Source organism: Mizuhopecten yessoensis, unplaced genomic scaffold (genome assembly GCF_002113885.1).
Source record: "Mizuhopecten yessoensis strain PY_sf001 unplaced genomic scaffold, ASM211388v2 scaffold6891, whole genome shotgun sequence".
NCBI lineage: Eukaryota > Metazoa > Mollusca > Bivalvia > Pectinida > Pectinidae > Mizuhopecten > Mizuhopecten yessoensis.
The window spans coordinates 179,426-200,041 of record NW_018406776.1 but is presented as its reverse complement, the minus strand read 5'-3'; the positions used below and the strand labels follow the sequence as shown (position 1 = coordinate 200,041).

Sequence of the window (20,616 nt, the reverse complement as noted above, 5' to 3'; positions counted from 1 at the left end):
CCGTTTCCTAGCAGGATGTGTCTGTACAAGCTGTATGGGAATGATTCTGCATCTCTGATAACACTTTGTAATAGCTGTGTAAAATGCATGTTTCTCTACGTTGATAGGAACCTGTCATGAATAATTTATAAGGAATCGCCCTGTTTTCTATCGTGTATACTTGTCACGAGAAGAATGATAGGGGTTATTTTGAATATACTTTAAGTATGATGGTTCAAAACTACAGGAACGTATTAGCTTTAATGGACCAATATCATCTGATCAATTATTTATTTGTTTTGTCGCCACTAATCAACCTGCAGCATGTGCTATCGTTTACATGCACGTGTATAGTAGTTGCTAGTTTAGAGCGTACGGTGTACGCACTTGTCTGCAGTTTTCACATTTCTGATACAATCGCAAGAGTCACGTTTTGGCTGAAGATATATATTAAGAAATCTCGTTTATTTTTAGATAATTCTCGTTCGGCTTGTTGTGATATAATGCCTCAGATCTTCGGTTAATTTTTCCAGCTAAAGATAAATATATATATAATCATAGCGATAAAAAAATGGTTATGGATACGTGCTTCTAGTTACTGTTTCTGAGGTTTCAAACCGAAACTAAATTGCTCTTTCTCCTAAAGATAAAATCTAGTGCACTACGGAAATTTCATTCTGACTATTAGTTAGATGTAATTCATGTATTGGCTGTTGCACTATGTATTTGAAAGCAATATTGAGCATGTTCCATTATTATTCGCATGTTTAAGTACGAAGTATGGGAAACATTTCCATGAAGTTAGAAAAATGCTTGCTGTTTCAATGTCGAATGTCTACTTCAACAATCATTTTCAGGATTTCTGAGTGATGTAAAGAATTCCCCTTTTACATGATAACGAAACTATCGATCAGACCTAGCTAAAAGTGATCCATTGATATATGAATAGTAGAGCCGAAAGCGGTTTAAACATGACAATATGGCGATATACGTAATAAACACGGAGTTTAATACACAAATTATAAACACCATGCGTTTTCAATTAATTGATCATTATCATCTGTGATATGTTTGAAATATCTTTTACGTGGGTCTTATTTCTAGTATGAATTTAATGAATAAATAGAGGAAGTGCAGTTTGTGTTCTCTGAACTACTTTTCTTTTTATCTGAAACTTAAAACAGATTGACGCTGGTGGGAAAGCATCCATGGTACACGGTACACTACTGTGGCAGTTGATTAAAAGAAACATGCATCTGTTTTACATAATCATATACAAATATACAGGTAATGTTTTCCTTTTCCTTTATTCCCAGCACTACATGCGACTCATTATGACCGAAATTGATCTTAGTTATAACAGATATCCACATAAAGGGGCGTCAATATTCAAAACAACTGTTTTTAATTTTAAATTGTAGTCCCATAACGTCATATAAAAAACAAACAAGTCAGTGAATAAGAACAATAAATATACATTTTATTAAAAACAATTTATATATATATATATTTAAATATATCATATACTTCCTCTATCTCTCTTCCAAACAACATTTTGATTCAAAAAATGTAATCACCAATGCAGTCTTTTATTGGCTAGATTCACGTATCACTGATGCGTTTTCCATTTCTGATATCTCCATGACATCAACAACAATTTTACAAATTGTATGGCGTCGTGAATTAAGAATGACGTTACAGTGACTTCCCGCTCTATCTCTATTCGACGTCGCTCGAGTCTGTTTGAGGTCTTCGTGCCTTAAGGAGCTCCAAACTCTTTTAGGGAACCTGCTCCTTTTAAAATCGTTCATATTTCCCTCACTCCTTCGCAATGTGCTAAGTCGCCGAAAAACGACGCTGTCTCGCGTTACTCGGCTATTGGTCCTATGAAGTACGTCTTTAATACAATGGCAACACGGAAACCACATGTAGAACAGGGTTAAAAGGTCCGCCTAGGTGGGAAAAAAGACACAGGTTAAAGCATAATGATAATTGACCAATGTCCTTCTAATTTAGCAACTATGCTTGCATTTCTAAAAACATCGAAAACATTTTTACCAATGCCATTCAAAACAAAAAAACTGGAGCGGACGCTCTGCTCCAAATATTAAACACGCACTGAGCTTAAGCTTAAGTGTCTGCTCTGAAGCACATCTATGCAATAAATCTCAAACTCAGCTTTAATTCGTTATATTGAGGTCTGTCAACGTATTTTGGAATTGTCCTTCCCCTGTTTTATAAGAAACGTTCCCAGACTAATGTGATGTGAATATCACTCGCACCAGACGGTAACTATTCGTACAGAAATGAACTGCTGACACTCATGCATGGGTGTGTATACCAGATTACAGACCATTGCATACCGCACCGTATGTCCGTCCAGTTCAATTTACGTCCGCACAGCAAGGTGTGTGTGTTTGGGCTTATCATCATGCTTCATATAACTAGTGTTACCTAAAATATCACATTTCCTGTTTGACTTATCTCAGTAGTTTGTCAGGGACACGTGGCGTGACCGCGGGACTAATATCGATCCATTAGAAATTCATGTATACGCCGTTATCAGTCCGTTTAAAATTACATTCCATGTCAACTTTTGATTAAATACATGTATAAAGAAATATTTCAGGGGTGATTTATTCCACACCTCAAACCCCGTATAACCTCGTGATAGATTTTGTGAATTACCGGTTTGTAATCTATTAAATTCAACTAGCAGCGAGCCTGTTGTATTGCTCTTACAATGTACGATCATTTTTTTTTATGCAAAATTGTCGATTTTGCAAGATTTAGCACAATTATGTATGGTTTTTGTTTTATAAAACCAAGCTGTTATGAATAAAAGATGATACAAAGTATAAAGTGTTGATATTTTATTTTCATGAATTCCGTTAATTATCGGTGAAAAAGGAATTTTTATATTTGGAATTTGGAATTGTCATTTCTTGTTTTAGTGATAAGGAAGTTTTACTACAGGTTCAGACAAAGCGTTACAGTCGTATATCATTATACCTTCTGTAGGTCTTGCTGTGCAAGACACTCAATTTCACCATATCGACCGTTTGATTTTATCATGTAGCTAAATCAAGAAAACTTCCCAATACTTCATTGATTAACCTTATCTAGATATAAAAATAATCGTGTGTCCTAGCTTTTACGGACCAGACAACTTCCGGTCTGGGTATATCTACATTCGGAAAAAAGAGGGATTGTATTTTCCGGTAAATTTCTTCCGGTAGTAAATGGAATGATACGAAACATGTCTTATACAGATAAGACTTGTATTCAAATGAGAACAAATCAATCTAAATATTGACCCACTGACTATGATATATTACATTTGATTCGGAGGCTTAAGTGTCACATTAATTAAAGAAATATATTTAAATTTCGTGAGTGGATTTCAAATGCAATAATCAAATAGCGAAACGAAAATGCTGGATAAAATGAATAGCATTGGTGATAAGCATGTTTTTTTTATTTGAATAAACATTTTTGGATATGAGTGATAATATAGTCTTCTTTAAAACAATTCTAACAGTTAATTAATTCCATTCTACAATTTCAGAACCAGCAATAAACTGTTTCCATGGTCCTTGTACTGCTGACCTAACTATAGTCACGGAGGCACGGCAGTCTAGTGGTAGGACGCCGGGCTCGTGACCGAAGGGTTGCGTGTTCGAGTCACGGCACAGTACTGTGTTGTATCTTTGAGCAAGATACTTTACTCCGCTTGTTCCAGTCTACTCAGCTGTAAATGAGTACGTGACTGGGCAGCGCTAGAATTATTGAACGCTGGCTGTTAGCGCCGAAATGGCAGCTCCGGCTGTATGCTACCCAGGGATTTGAGAAAGATATTGGCTGGTTGCAAAGGCCCTACAACCACGGATAATATTTTGTGAACCGCTTTGAGACGATCTACGACCTAGGTTGTGATAAAGCGGTATATAAAGAATCTCGAATTATTATTATTATTACAAGCTAACCGGTAATAAGATTTATATATATATTTTAAATGCCGCCGTGACTATTCTCCATAATTATGTTTATTGAAGATTTAAAAGAAACTGTGGTTAGGTATACATGTAGCAAACACTAGTGAAAGCAATTGTGGTTTTTTTTTTTATAAAAGCAATGGATAAAGTCTTGAGTGTAATCAGCCCAACAGAACTCAAAATATAAGTAGTGCATTGTATAAACTGATTCTCTATTCATATAGTAACAGTGATAGAGACCTAACACCCGGGCCTGGAAAGTTATCCCAAGCAGGCACTTTCTTTGAGGAAGCACTGTATAAAGTCAAGAGTGTAATCAGCCAGAGAAATCAAGATATTGTGCATTAGTGCATTAAACATATTTTCTAGTTATAGTGACCCATTGACCTTTGACCACTGGACCTGAAAAGTTATCTCAAGCAGGACTTGAAAAAAACTGAGTGTAATCAGTCCAACAGAATTCGAAATACAGTGCACAAACTGATGTTCTATTTATAGTAAGTGACCTTGACCTTTGATATCAAAGGCTGAAAAGCTATCCAAAAGCTTAAGCAAACATTTTATTACGCTGAATAAAGTCCACGTATGCACACACACAAGGTTCTACACTTAAAGTTGATAAATTGACTTTAATATTCATGTTTTTTCCGTATATTATTACCATCTCCATAACATATTGGATGAAGTTGCTAAGTGTTTAAATTGAATCATTTGATGATTTTCTATATAAAGCAACAGTGATATTTGGCCTTGACCTTGGAACCCCGAAACACAACAATGTCCAAAGTATACTCATACTTGACCTTTGCATAAAGTTTGACCAAAATCCATGAACGAATGAAGTTGGTAAGTGTTTAAATTGAATCAGTTGTTGATTTTCTATATATAGCAACAGTGACCTTGACCTGACCTTGGAACCCTGAAAAACAAGGGTATACCCATACTTGACCTATGTATAAAGTTTGACCAAAATCCGTGAAAGAATGAAGTTGCTAAGTGTTTAAATTGAATCAGTTGATGATTATCTATATGTTGACCTTGGATCCCTAAAATACAACGATTTATGAAGTATACTCATACTTGACCTTTGTATAAAGTTTGACAAAAAACTGTCAAAGCATGAAGTTGCTAAATGTTTACATTGAATCGAGACGGGACGCGACGGGACGGGATGATTTTCTGTATATAGCAAATGTGTCCTTGGCCTTGACCTTGGATCCCTGAAATACAAAGATGTCCCAAGTATACCCATACTTGACCTTTGTATAAAGCTTGACCAAAATCTGTCAATGAATGAAGTTGCTAGGTGTTTACATTGAATTGGGATGCGACGCGACGCGACGCCAGATGCCGTACCAGGGCAAAAGATCACTTGTCCTTGGCAGGTGAGCTAATAACAGATAGAAGGACAGACAGACGTAAAATCTTATTACTAAAGATGTGCAGGGGTCCTAACAACAAATTGTGTAATTGAATTGGAGAGTCCCCTTTGGGACCCCACTCCTCCCCCTAGAAAGCCGGAGTATTATGAGAGAGACCCTCTGTTAAACGGCATTCAGTCTTTTTAACCAAGTAATGCTCCAGACCATTGGTTTAAAAACATCATCAAGCCATACAGAAGGACTTCAAAGGATGTACTGTATCAGGTTATGTATGTCCTCGCAACAGCGAAAACTGCAATTCGAAGGAAGTGCATGTGTTGATGGAAAAAATCACAGTTACTTATAAGAATTTCCTATGTGCAAAGGGCTATAACTCCAGAAAAAATAGAACATGGACACTGGATTCTAACTCAAACTGTAATCCATTATACATGTATACTAAGTTACAAATAATATGGAAAACAGTTAATTATGAGAATTTCCTATGTGCAAAAGGGCCATAACTCCGTCAAAAATGGAATTTTAATACATGGTTCAAACTCTGTAATCTATTATGATAAAGCCACAAACAAAGTTTCAAATTGATATGGCAAGCGGTAGCGAAATAAGTAAAAAAAAAAGTTTATTTTGATAATTTCCTATGTGCGAAGGGCCATAACTCCAGCAAAATAAATAATATTAACACGGGGTTTTAACTCAAACTGTAATCCATTATGACAAAGCTACATATTAGGTAACAAATTGATGTTGCAAGTGGTAGCGAAAAAACTTTCGGAAAACATTAATTATGAGATTTCTTATGTGCAAAGGGTCATAACTCCAGCAACAAATGAAATATTGACACAGGGATTGGACTCTAACTGTAATCCATTATGATAAAGCCACATACTAAGTGGCAAGCGGTAACGAACAAAGTATGGCAAACAGATAATTATGAGAACAATTCCAATGTGTGAAGGGCCATACATGTAACTCCAGCAAAAAAATAAAATATTGGCACATGTTTCGAAATTGATCTGTAATCTATTATGATTAAGCCACATACAAAGTTACAAATTGATATGGTAAATGGTGGCGAAACAAAGTCTGGAAAACTTAAATGTGACTGCCGTTGCAANTGAAAATTGTTTGACTCATATAATCTTAATGTACTCTAAGTATTTGTGCAGTTACTTGAAGTAACAAACTATATCCGATATATAACAGAAAGGAATGTGAGGAAATCATGTGAGGGACACAACTCACATAAATATTATCCAAAGGAAGACAATCAATCATAACTGCACAAATACTTAGAGTACATAGCAAGTGTTCCTAGTTTAAAACAGAGAGTATGAGTATTACTTGAAACAAATTTTAACTTATATAAGAAATAATTTTCAGGGACACCATCTAAATGAATATTAATTGTTTGATATAACAGTCGAGATGCATTAAAAATCCTCCCCACACGGAAAGTAAAACAAACATTACAATAAAATGTTCAAACCTGGCCTGCATGGTGGAAAGTTTCACCTTGGGGTCTTTTATAACTTTCAGCTTTCTTGTCGAATTTTGTGCATTTTTAAATATCTCCCATTCTCATCAGATGAATATGAAGTGCATAACAAATAGAAAAATAAAGTATGATAAACTGCCAGAATAAGGTGTATAGGAAAGCAAACAAAGGGGCACAACTCTTCGAGATCGAGAAAATCCAGTCCTTACTTTCTTCTATTTTTAGGATGCCTCTACACCAAAGACAAATAACTTTGGCTACTTCAACTTCTGACAGGTCAATGACCCTTGATGAGACTTATTTAGCTGTCAAAAGTCAGACCAAAAAATACTGCAGTACAATTTTATGTCAACTTATGTATTATTCGATTTGAACACCACTGTAAATATGAATGTTGAACAGAAATATTTTAACATTTAAGCGAACACATTTTTTTTTTTACAATCCTTTTAATCACAGATTTAGGGAATAAAGGGTTTAAATATTGTTTGTTGGTGTTTAGTGGATCGAACACAGTATTCTAAAAGATATGATTAAGGTTTCAGACTCTTTTCGGTTATCAGCATCCTGTGAGGAAACTCCATGTATTGTAGCAGAAAAATGTCAACAAATAATATGAAGTGTAGTGCAGTTGATATAGAAAGTTCAATTCCTGCTATATATTTGTAGTAAAGTTGTCAAAGAATCAGATATTTGGCAGACCTTTCTTAAATACATATGGCTTAATTCCTATCCCTTATACAGAGAACAGTGTGGAAATATAGATGAACTGAAGGTATTGAAAATAACGTCAGGTAATTCGGGTAAAACGGACTTCCATCATGATTTTACATATTCATAATGTGTTTATACAGTCTTTTAATATTAACGGCTATCAAACCCGTGCTCCTGCTTACAAATAAATGCTATGTCCCAATCACCTGCCCTCTGGACTGGTTTTTAAGTAAGTTGTTTTAGTGACAAATTTTGTACAGCATGATTATTTAGCCTCTCTATCTTAATCCTTCCAACGTAGGTATCTTGTGATAAAAAAATTGTTGTTTACCTTACACTGTTACAATGTTTTATATATATCTATATATGTTTGTCGAAATACAAGCTCCTGAGAGGTTATGTTAACTATGACATTTATTCAACGTAAAATAATGATTCTTATATCTTGTATTTTGAAGTAACATGCCACTATGCTTTTATCCGATAATTTTAAGATAAAAAAACCCACACACAAGCTTTTAATCACGAACTTTTCCTCGAATGCGCCTATGTATAATCATCGGCACGATGAAGGACACAAGTTAAGGTATACTGTTGATACCGACATGTACAAATGTATGTAAAGTGTAAAACGAAAAAGAATATAGTAAATAATTGATAGTAAATTTATCAAAAACATCATCCTTAGAGAGTAGGTTCTGGGCATGATAGTTTAGAAGCTTTGCAATACTTCAAACTCTTTCAAACGAACATCAGCTCGAGATTAGGCACCTGTTTACACAATGGCGACTGGAAGTAGCAAGGCGGATTAAATTGGAACTTCAATTGTGAATATTTCGGCAAGTAAACATTGTTCACAAAGCCCATGTGCTATGTTCATCTAATTTAGCCAAGATGTACTCAGACCAGTCGTTGTGTCGCCGCTAGGGTCATTCACAAAAAAACTGGTATTATTATATAATCTTATTGTAATTATTATATATGTTTCATTTTATTTCAGCCATCCCACGTGCTACAAATGTACATCGAAAGTGTCTTTTACACTTTATACACATGTAGACACGTTTCAACACGAGATTTTCCGAGTTCACATTGGTCTAGGTGTACATGTATAGACGATGATCTGAACATTACCTAGGGTTTTAATGCATGATCCCTGTGAAATTCAGATATATTGAGTCGGGTTTAAAGACTATTCGATGAATATAAATGCATAGCTATATAATAAATACTATTTTCTGAATCATTCTGCTGTTTTATATGTTTTCCTTTGACTAGTAGAATCTTAAGTTAAGGCACAAACAGCACCGTGTGTTATTGTTGCAACTAGATAATGATAATGTAACATTCAAAGATATCGATGTCAATACGTAAGCCTCAATTAGACATTGACATCCAACAGACGAACAAATGCCTGCAAATATATGAAAGAAATGTTAACCTTAAAACGCCGAGACTTTTGTGACCAGACGTTTTAATTACGCCCGTTTTTGTCAACTGAAAATCAATTTACAAATGAAAACTTTTGTTACAGATACGGCAATGAAGAATTTGAGATACACCTTTACTCAACATACCAACAAAACTGTAAAAAATAATATACATACCCTAAAACTTTCGTTTGTAAAACCATAAATGATTGGGTTCGCAAAGCTGTTCGACATGGCGAGCCAATGAGAGCCGAGATAGATCCCAAGTACGGTCTTTTCGTCTTCGGCGGAAGTGTAGTTGAGCACATCCGGGTAGAAATCCGTGACTATGATGAATATGTGTAATGGCAGCCAACACAAACCAAACATGGCGACGACGATGACCAGCATCTTCACAACCTACAAAACACAACATACTGTTTTTGTGAGGCAAAACATAATACTGGATAAGTGTAGCCAGCCAAACAATTAAAGTCTATCGATTTTAAATGAATAATGAAAAATATATCAATATTTTTTTATATTGTGAATGTCGTAATGCAATGTGTTTCTGCAGACATTTGCATTAAAACCGTTCCAAGTAAAAAAAAAATATTTTCCTTTCGCTGTTGTTCGTAATCGTTGAGCGTTTTCTAAGTTATATATAGATGTGTGTGTGTGTAGGTATGCTAAATGTCCTAGTTTGGAATCCACTTTGTCAATCTTCTATATTTCTACCTTCACGAGGCTTTGTGGTTTGGTTTTGGCTGTTGACCAAATAGCTATTGCATTACATGCCTTATGAATAGTAAACATGCAATAATTCGATTATATAATTGCTTTATTGTATTAATGGTCAATCTTATTCTTATAATGGAAAAATCGATAGTTACATATTATGTTACGTATTGAAATGCTGTTGTAGAATGTCTTCTTATGCAAAAATTAATAGCATTGTTGTGGTTGTATAGAATGTGACAAACAATACCGAATCGGCCGGTTCTACTTGACTATTTAATAAACCATGAAACTGCCGTATTTCGTCACAACAAAGTTGTATTCTTTGAAATATTTTGTTAGGAATACAAAAGATTATAGTGATCATTTTGAGACAAGCTGTGAATGTTTCTATTTTGCTCACATATTGCTGCTAAATTAAGTTGTGTTTCGTTTTGTAATTATACCCGAAACACGCGGAAACTGCTTAACTGTTAACAGTTTACCATACGCCGCTCCTTGGGTGACCGCCACTATCTAATCAAACAGGAAGTTAATCTTTGTGGCACGACTATTCCCGTGGATTATTAAGTACAGACTTTTTTTATCGCACATGCCGGAAAATTTCGGAAACGGCCCCTTATCCATCACTTTAACACGAACTGCTAGGTAAACAGACAGCCTACCAAAACGTTTGAGGGAATTGTTCTGTAAATAATTAAAAGCGTGAACCAATTCGATATCCTCAGAAGCTTCATATGCATTTTTGCAACGTTATCAGAAGATTTGGCGCACGGTCTGTCATAATGTGCCGACAACTCTGTATAGTTTTATATTTAACTGCCCAATAAACTGCTCAATATTATTACCGTATACATATAGCTTCAATTAGCAGAGATGATTACCATAATTCCACATGGCAATCAGATGTTAAATAAAGATTCATCGAGCAGGTATGCTGCTGACATTATGTTATCTTATTTTGATTACAGAGGGAAACTCAAGGATGCCTAATAAAATGGGGTCAATATCTTAATGAGTAAAACGACAAACAGAGAATGCACGTATAGATATTAAAAAACAGGGTTACTTTTGATATAAATTTAAATGGACATAAATCAATTGGAAAATATACAATTTCTCTAATTTGTCTAAGATGAACGGAACACACATGTCAAAAAACAAAACAGATGATGCTGGCGCTATACCCTTTTGTTAAAAAAATATTTGATACCTTAACATATCCAATTTGGTGTTTTTTAATGTAAATTGTATTTGCAACAGTAATGAATTTTCACCTAACCGTATGCCATAGGGGTATATATTTATTAATTGCGTACTTTGCATTCTTTATATAGAAAAGACTTTTAATTTTGCCCTTCTCTGTTATGTGTTTTTGTTTTTGTTGATGTTATTGTACCCTTAGCTGTATATATAACATCATTAGTCAAGACGTTTTATATCTGGGAACAAAACTATTTTTATTTGACAATTACTTGTCATTTGTGATTCAGTATTTATCTTTTCAAAACCATCGCCAATATGTTCCAATTTATACCAAATACTAAGGAATTTTCATCAGAAAGATAATACAGACGTGGCAGACGAACACAAAATAATTGACACAACCATGCTAACTTTGAAAACGGATTATCAAAAAGAGATGGCAACTCCACTGGTATTTTATTTAAACAGTTTTACGGGAAGGAATGTGGAGAAGTTCAGATACTACCAATACAATTACAGCACTGACACTGCTCAAAGGTCCTAGCGACTCTCGGAACATTGGGATAATGATGCGATACTTGAGATGATATAGACTGTATGTACAATGTTAAGTGGCGTTTAGATGGGGGAGGTTTTATCAGATAAATACTTTCATTGAAGTTTAATCTCATTTCATTCGTACACGATTTAAACACAAAAATAATCAAAATAAAGTATACACAAAATATGCGAGATCTCAAAGTAAGCCTATTCAAGTCTTGTGAGCTTTTCAGAAACAATGGATAAATGAATACTGCAGAACATTCGATCAAACCCGTCCTTTAATGTGCTATGAAATAGTCAGACTGAAGAAAGTTGTTTTTACTAAAGAAGCGACTTCTTATCTTATTACAGTGATTGCCTATTAATATCGTCTTTGAACTACTTAATTATGGAGTGGAGTAGGCGGTCCATCGTTAATCCAGCCATATGGTTGTATCATAGACGTTACATTGATTAAGTTAGTAGAATGTTGTTCCAACAATTTTCCACCTGTGAACCATTTCTTCCTTATGAAAAGACACGTGTCTAGCAAACAAAATACAGAGATTTGTTGGACAAGTAAGTACACCTGTCGGACTTAAAAGTATATGTAACTTCAATGTATACAGGATATGTCTCTCCCAAAAATAAACATTAGTATTGTGCACAAAGAGCAAGTTTGTGCTTGTCAGATAGCAAAAGGACTATCATGAACGAGACAAATGTTACTAATAGTTATAATAATTGGCGGAAATTTTAGTGAAGTAGACATATAATGATCGGCGCTGAAGTGAATGTGTTGAATGTGCTACAGTTACCAGCAAGCGTTTCAGTGGAAGATTATCTAGACACAAGTTCCTGTTCAGTATTTTTATAACACACGCTCCTCTTGAATTGTTTTTCACCAAAAACGTTTTTCGACACTCTTTGTGTATCAAGAATCCAACACATGCATACACGATTTTTATTGTGATATAAAATGCCCTCTGGTAAAATTGTTGCAAACATGGATAAAGCATAATGAAATCCGGTAATGATTCAAAGATTGATAATTATATCCCTTGTTATATAATCATTAATGAATTAATCAAAATGTGGTAAAGTTTTCTGCGTTAACGTTTCAAAAATATGAAGTTTTTAATTTGTTAAAGGAATATTTTTCACGATATTCTCCATTCTCATAGACATATACTTTACAGTAGCGACAGCTGTTGAACGTAAACAAACTGTTATTTTCAAGCAGTGGGTTGATTGCAGTCTACATCCAGATTTGGTTCTAGATATATAAGTACATGTTGTATATCTTTTTATGCTAATACTATGTCCACAATATTATATTTGGTTTTTTATTGTAAAATTATTTCTTAAGACATTCAGTTTTACACAATAAAAACCTCTTAACATTATTATCTGGTTACAAAACAGAATAGTGTATTCTTGGTACCATCTAATTTGCCTGCTACTTTGTAAATACACTATTTTTATTATGTTATTTATAAATGCAAAGCAGCAGTTAGCTCCCTGTCTATATCTACTGCTGTCATCTGTTGGCAGTATAATTTGGCCTGCCTCCATCATCGTGTAGGGAAATGTTATCTTGATTCACGTGAACCAATGTTTTTACAAGCTGTTAGTTCAGGTTACTGTCATACGTACACTGCCTGGCAGAGCTTACTAGTAAGAACACCTGTATATAATTACATAACTGCGCAGACTCGTGCAATAATGTATTTGTGGACGTTAATGTTCATAGCTGTGGTATCTATAAAATATATTACAATTATAGACAAGGTATTATAGGTTTTAGCTTGATTTACATCTAAACCATTTCTAGAACGCCTAGCATATGTTGTATATTTGAGTTCCACACAAAAGCATTTATGAAGAGGGCTTTCAATTAAGAGATTACCAATTTCTCTCAAAAATTAACCTGATTTTCTTCTGGTGTTTCAATGTAGTTTTAACGCAATATTTGCCATCAATCATTATTTGAAATTGTATATTTTTTACCAAAGTTGTAAAGTATCTCTGTTATATTTTTATGACATTGTCCTGTATTTCCTTTATTACTATCCGTGGTAGCCATTTACAATCATTAACGGTTTCCTATCACTTGTTTCAACTTCGACATTGCCGTTCACAAAAATTATTTCTTCATTTTACATTCTTCATGTTGCAGAGCAATACCATTTAAGCTAAAAGACAGAACATCACGAGTAAAAGCAATGTCTGATCACGTTTGTTTAAAATACCGTGCCACATTGACTACTTTTCCACAATAATTTAATAATATAAATATTATCCTCCAATTATTGGTGTCTAGGTAACAGCAATTCCGTAGGCCAACGTTTATTTATCATTGCAGCTATATATACATTTGTATGTTATTTAACATGCAAAATGTTGTAACGAGTTCCGTTTAGTGTGTCTATGTACACTCATACGTGCTCTGAATTAATTGCCAATTTGACTAATGTAAAATTACCACATTTATAACAAACAACATGAATTCCACTTTTTACTTTACAATTATTTTCACATCCGTCTGTTATTAATGTAAAATGATCAAAACGTTTTTCATATTATTGATGCTTAACTTAAACTTTTCAATCAAATAATTATACGTTTTGTTCAAGCATTATTTGAAAGCTTTCATAGAAAGACCATATCGTACATGTATATAAGTGCATAAATTAATAACATCAAAGAATACAACTTTAGAATTGTGTTGGATCTGCTTCGGTAAACGGCTTTATGTTCCACGTGATATGTAAAGTGTAAAAGAGATTCTCAAATTTGGTTTATTGTCGTGAAAATTATAACCATATGCGGTTGTCTGGAGATGTCTAGCTTCGACTACGTTCCACAATAATCTAATGTTAAAGTAATACAAGTCTTAAAGGTTAATTAATTTACTCCGTAGAGTCACACGGTAATGCTTGTCACCTATCCTTTGTTAAAGTATGGATTCAATTACCTTTATCATATCAGTAATATTGATGCGTATAAGAAGTTTGGTATATTTTTATTTTTGAAATCATAGTTTTATTCTGTTGAGAAATCTAATGGTTCGGTCATCAGAACATAACATTCCAAGCAGGTAGGGAATTCGTACCAAAGTAAGTGTTAACATACAAACAAAGTAAATACAGGCATGGCTTAAAACGTGATTTGTATGTGATATCCATATCAGGAACAATTCGCTACATGTAGCATCGAACACTTCTCACTTATTTAAATATTGGCCCGAATTGCATTTTGGTGCAAAAAAGGGAAATAAGATATTAAGGGTGATGTTCTTTGAAACAACTTCCAAACAATCTAAAAGCTACATTACTGCATCAGTTTGCGGCTTCCTTATCGAACATAAGATGTCGATGTCTGTTATGACAAGAATCTTTGGTGAAGTTTGATTATTACGGTTTGTGTTCTGGTGTTTAGGAAGAATTGTTTGTGTGCCTTATCGCCCTGTTACATCTTTAAATGCTACTCATGTTCCTGACGTAATGTACATGCATCCTCACTCGAGATGCTTGTTCATTCCAATCTGCTTTAATTTTATCTAATTTTCTCGAGTTTCCTATTTAGATTTACAATAATCTTTAATGACGTATTTCCGTTCGCTCATTACACTGTTGGCTGTTTGGAGGAAGAATTCCATCACATTTGTCTACACTGATACTTATCAAAGATGGCGAGCCTGGTTACTTTAAATCCGTTTAATTGTCACAAAGAAGGTGGTTTTTACGAAACCACATCGTTGTGTGATTTTTGGCAAATCAAAGCTTGGAATGTATGACAAGTTGACTGTGTGTAGTGGACGTATGTTTTCACTAGGCATTCCATACGTCAGTGCTTCATATGTTGTCACAATGTCTATGTATTCACCTTTGTATTGTTTCTGTCCATTGTTTACACATTAAGCCCTAACTCGTTAAAGGTAGTGGTAATATCTATTTTGGTCGATGTAAGTTAATTGCCAAGCACGTTGCAGGTAAGGTCAACAAGGCGACTAATGTTTTCCTTGTTGTATCAATAAAATGTGCTACGATTAATAAAAACGTTCTGGGATTTAAAAAAAAACATAAATAAAAAAAGCTTAAAATATAAGCCAAAGTCTTAATGTACACTACACATAATGTAGTCGAGACAGTGTATATAACCAGGTTCTATCATCGGTACGGTAAAAGCGATACTTTCTTTAGTCTTCGTGACAAAGATGTGTAATATTCGGCCGTTTGTTTGCACCAAATCGACCTGGGTGATCATCAAATACGTGAACAGGTTATCGGTCTTGCATTGAAGACAATGTTGCATGCCATCATGGCGACCAGGGTCGTTTTCTTTTTTAATCACACAATCTTCTTTAATTACGGAAAACCACTCCATTGAAAGAGGATTCCAGTCGTCCACCAATCGGGCAAGCAAACGCTGACAAATCCAGCAATACAACACTTAGTAGTATCTTTATCAAACGCAATTACCCGGTGTCTAATTATTTTAGTGCAACCTTAAACTCATCAGCACAGACTTCCGTGACATCCGAATCGTGTCAACTAGTAATGATTGAAATCGATACAGAGTAAAAATAACCGGTGGGAAGTTAGTTACTCTAAGACGATAGGATGGCCGATATTTGGTAATTAAATTTATTTGAATTTATTACATTTATTTTATTCATCAACATCCATAATAGTAAAAAAAACGAAACAAATACGATTATTTCTCAATGATACCAGCAAATGATATATCATTCAACTCGATGAAATCATCCAGGTCGTGACAAAGTTAATATTCAACTCCGCAAAAATATTAAGTTATATATGCCGTCTAAAAGCTTTGATTTTGAATATCCGAAAAACACACCGACAGGAAAATAAACAAGTTCATGACTGCTGCCGCCTACATATAGTGCATACATGCCAAACTTACAGGAACACTTCGTACACAGCCTTTTTGTGCTACATACAAGTTAACCATTTCGAAGAGGCAATGTACAAAGGATATTGTGAGGGCAAATGTAACCACACGAAAAGCTTTAATGGCGGGTTGAGTCAGATCCTATAAAAATGTCAACCAACATGCTATTTATGTGTAATTTTCTTTGACGCGTTTCTATTTGGCAATAGTAAGTGCTGAAGACTGCGGGAAAATAAAAGCAAACTCTATTAACCGGTAAATTGGTCATCCGTTAAAGATAGGATTTATTTTAATGAACAAACAGATAAAGTGAAGAAAATACCAAAATACTCTCTCATCACGTTTGTTGTACAAGATAGCATACCTCTGCTACCACTCCCATTTTCCCTAAACATAATTCAGGGCAGTAGTATTTTGCACGGTAGTGTCGTTAAGTCCATGTTGAATAAGTGTTAAATGTCGATATTAAGACTAGTAATAAATCTAAAAACAATCATCCCGGCTTTTTAAAGCAATAATAGATCAGCGTTAATCGGAAGATTTCCACTTCCGCCCACCTTGGGTGTACCTAAATGACGTTAGCGATACTATCAGTTTGGCGAAAGCGGCTACCACATCGTTCATCCTGAATTATCATCACGTGCAGTACAAGGAATCTCTAATCAAGTCCAATTAAAATCAAAAGGAAATGAGAAATCATCCTACCAAATCTCCATTTAGCACACCAGGAAATGCATATTAATGAGGAGTTATATATGTCCTGTCATACTTTTTGTCATAGTCATATAACGAATCTGTTGGCTTTACTTCACTGACAACGCAAAAACATTCCAGTTGAAAAAAAAAATCATTTCTCTACTTTGAAGATCTCCAACAAGACAACACAATTATTTCGTTACTTGCTTGAACTGACAGCACTATAAAGTGAAAATACAAACAATCTATCTGACACAGAAGGAAAGCACAACATATTTTAAAAATCAAGAACTCGAAACAATTTGTTAGGAAAACAAGTGTGGAATTTAACGTCTTCTGAACAGCTAAGTTCAAATGAGCACGGATGCCTAAGGATATCACGCCAAAAGGAAAGAGGAGAGAAGTGGGAAAAGAAAAAACAAAACGCATCCAAACAGTTGCATTGTAGTAAGCCGATTAATTTTAGTTTCTTAAGTGTTTTTTCCTTAGGAGAAAACACAGAAACAAAACCCGATTCATGGAGGGCTCCACGTTAGTCGCCTTGTACGACAACATGAAGTGGCCTATTCTCTCACACGAGAGGTCTAACACATGAGTTAGATATTTAATATAATATTAATATACAGAGAGAATAACCCGGCAAGTATCACTTTGTTTATTTCTCTCCTAGGTATACATCATGGTAATATTCCACGACAAATAATATGAGAAAATACTAGTACATGTGATATATATTTGGCCAGTATCTCCATGCAAATATTGACCCGATAAATTTCGTTAGAAATCTTAACCCTACATCAAGTTCTCCCATAACACATACATTACAGCGACTATTCATGCTGTTTAATAGCTTCCTTTGCGTATATGAAATAATATACAACATTATATTAAGTTTATTACTCTCTCTTGGCGAGAAACATCTCAAAAATTAATTATTTTCAAAATATCACACATGCCGAAGGCGCAAAATAGTTCATATCTACTTAGCTCAGAAAACGTTTGCGAAATAATTTGCTGCCAAATTGAATTTCAAGAAATAATTTGAAGGACAAATTGCCTCATTTAACATGATGTTTTATAGGAGAAGAATGACATACATTACCCACTATGTCTCAAGCATATATAAACTGAGTCTTGTCGGTGCGAGTAAACCAGTATTTTTATTGGTGTATGCATTCTATGATTAAGATAAATAGCCGATGGGAGATAATTGACAACGTTTTCCTTATTAAGGAGTTTTTTATCAATCTTCATATCTGTTTGTGTGGAACTAATATTACTTAAGATATCCTGCCCCATCGATCTCTGAGGAAGAAGACTGTTACCTATAAGGGAGGGCTAATTGACAGGCAGACGGGCTAGACGAACCGGAAGTAATGAAGTACTCCCACGGCAGGCAAATGGTAAACCATGTATACAATATTGCGTGCAATTATCTCAGTAGCTAAAGATGTGCCAATCTAAATCGGGACCTACCATCGCCACTCTAGGCCAGCTACACACTAGATTGACCAAATTAAGATACAACAAATAGCAAAGCCAGTTATCTACCGACAGTAACGACGATCAAGAACAAATGTTTATGTATCGTTAGCTTTACAAGTCGTCAGGTAAAATCCCCATGACGGTTACCATAAAAAAAAAAACATAAAATGTCTTAGGTTGCTTAACATATATGTATGAGCACTGCTATGTTTAATTGCGGTCGGAGCCATTGCCAAATAAAATTTAATTTAAAAGCTAATCAGTGTGCTTCTGGTTTTAAATCGTGGGTGTCACTTGATCTCATATGACCGTCAGCGTCTAATCATTTTACAATCACTAGTCTTGGAAACACTTGTTTTGGATCAGTTACCATTGATATTCAACATTGTACTTTAGTGATGTAGTATGTTTTAAGATCCGTGCTTATCAGCATACCACTTTGTGGATATACGGTGGCGTCAGCATACCACTTTGTGGATATACGGTGGCGTCAGCATCGCACTTTGTGGATATACGGTGGCGTCAGCATACCACTTTGTGGATATACGGTGGCGTCAGCATCGCACTTTAAGCGCTTTATGAATGTACGTTGACATACAGTGCAGATTCAGAACTCAGATGTTAAAGTCACGTTCAGCTTAACGACAAATTATTCAAGTTGGTGCCCAAGTTTTTGTTTTGATTAAGAACTTAAACAATAAAATTAGTATCCATAATCATAAAAAATAAAGAATATGCAATATACAATTACCATAATTAGAAATTAAAGAATATATATCTGATACCCGATCGGTATTATTTGAATTTGAAAAGTAGAATATGTTGCGGACCTCAGGCGATATCTAAATTAAAGCACCTTTCAGATAGATTGTACTTGTGTAGCCCCGTTATCTATGGACATTGTCTTCATATGACCTTAGGCTGTTGCAAGAACGCCAAACAGTAAACAAGCACACCCACCATCATTATGAGGACACTGTCTTCATATGATCTTAGCTGTCGCCTAAGCAAACACATTCAGCAGTATATGTGGACACTGTCTCTAAACAAACGTCATACGGACAAGATGGTGAGAACCAGTGCCAAGACATAATTTACATAGTTAAAACAGAGCTGGTAGTAACCTAACACGATAGCAAACTTACACACAGATAATCTGATACTATTAAAATATCCCGGTACATCGGTCCCTTACTTGACTTCTTGTACATGTATATTTACTTACAATTTCATACTTAAACATGTATGTGTACGTAAAGTACAGTACAAGTAACGCGTAATGGGAAAAGGTTCGACACCTGTTTACAAAGCATGGAGATGCTTATCAGTATGTATATCTATACAGGTGCAGGTCAAAGGTTCAGCGATCGATCAGAAAGAATATGTTTCACAAGAGTTGTTGCTAAGACGGCAGGAAAGGGAGCGGAGATCAGAGGCTAATGACACGATCAACTATAACTGATAATAAACATGCTAGTTTGATAGCACCTCAGCATTCTACATCAGCAATCTGAAAAACACCTGTCAATAGTGTGAAGCCAGGTAGCTGTTTGGTGAGATAAATGATTTTTTTTTAATAAAAGAGCAGATGCAGCGCCACAAGTGCCGCAGTGTAGCATGTCTTCTTCGAAATGTTATACCTCACAAACCTCCGAAGTATTATACCGCACAAACCTCCGAAATATTATACCGCACAAACCTTCGAAATGTTATACCTCACAAACCTCCGAAGTATTATACCGCATAAACCTCCGAAATATTATACCGCATGAACCTCCGAAGTATTATACCGCACAAACCTCGGAAATATTATACCGCACAAACCTTCGAAATGTTATACCTCACAAACCTCCGAAGTATTATACCGCATAAACCTCCGAAATATTATACCGCATGAACCTCCGAAATGTTATACCAAAGGTTATACCTCACAAACCTTCGAAATGGTATGCCAAATGTTATACCTCACAAACCTTCGAAATGTTATTCAAAATGTTATACCTCACAAACCTTCGATGTTATACCGCTCAAATAAGGATCTTAACATTGATGCCGTCCTTGCATTAACGAGC

General features: G+C 34.9%; 1 protein-coding gene across 2 annotated transcripts in view; it reads right to left on the bottom strand.

Moving 5' to 3' along the window:
* Positions 1-1,523: 1,523 nt before the first annotated feature.
* The window catches only part of LOC110452795 (neuropeptide Y receptor type 5-like), a 35,906-nt gene continuing 16,813 nt past the window's right edge, over positions 1,524-20,616 (bottom strand). For both annotated transcript variants that reach the window (XM_021501471.1, XM_021501473.1), the window contains exons 2-3: positions 9,176-9,397; positions 1,524-1,931 (exon numbers count right to left, since the gene is read on the bottom strand). In XM_021501471.1, coding sequence (XP_021357146.1) covers positions 1,569-1,931; positions 9,176-9,397 — 585 coding nt within the window. In that variant the 3' untranslated portion in view covers positions 1,524-1,568. The remainder of the gene's footprint in view (positions 1,932-9,175; positions 9,398-20,616) is intronic.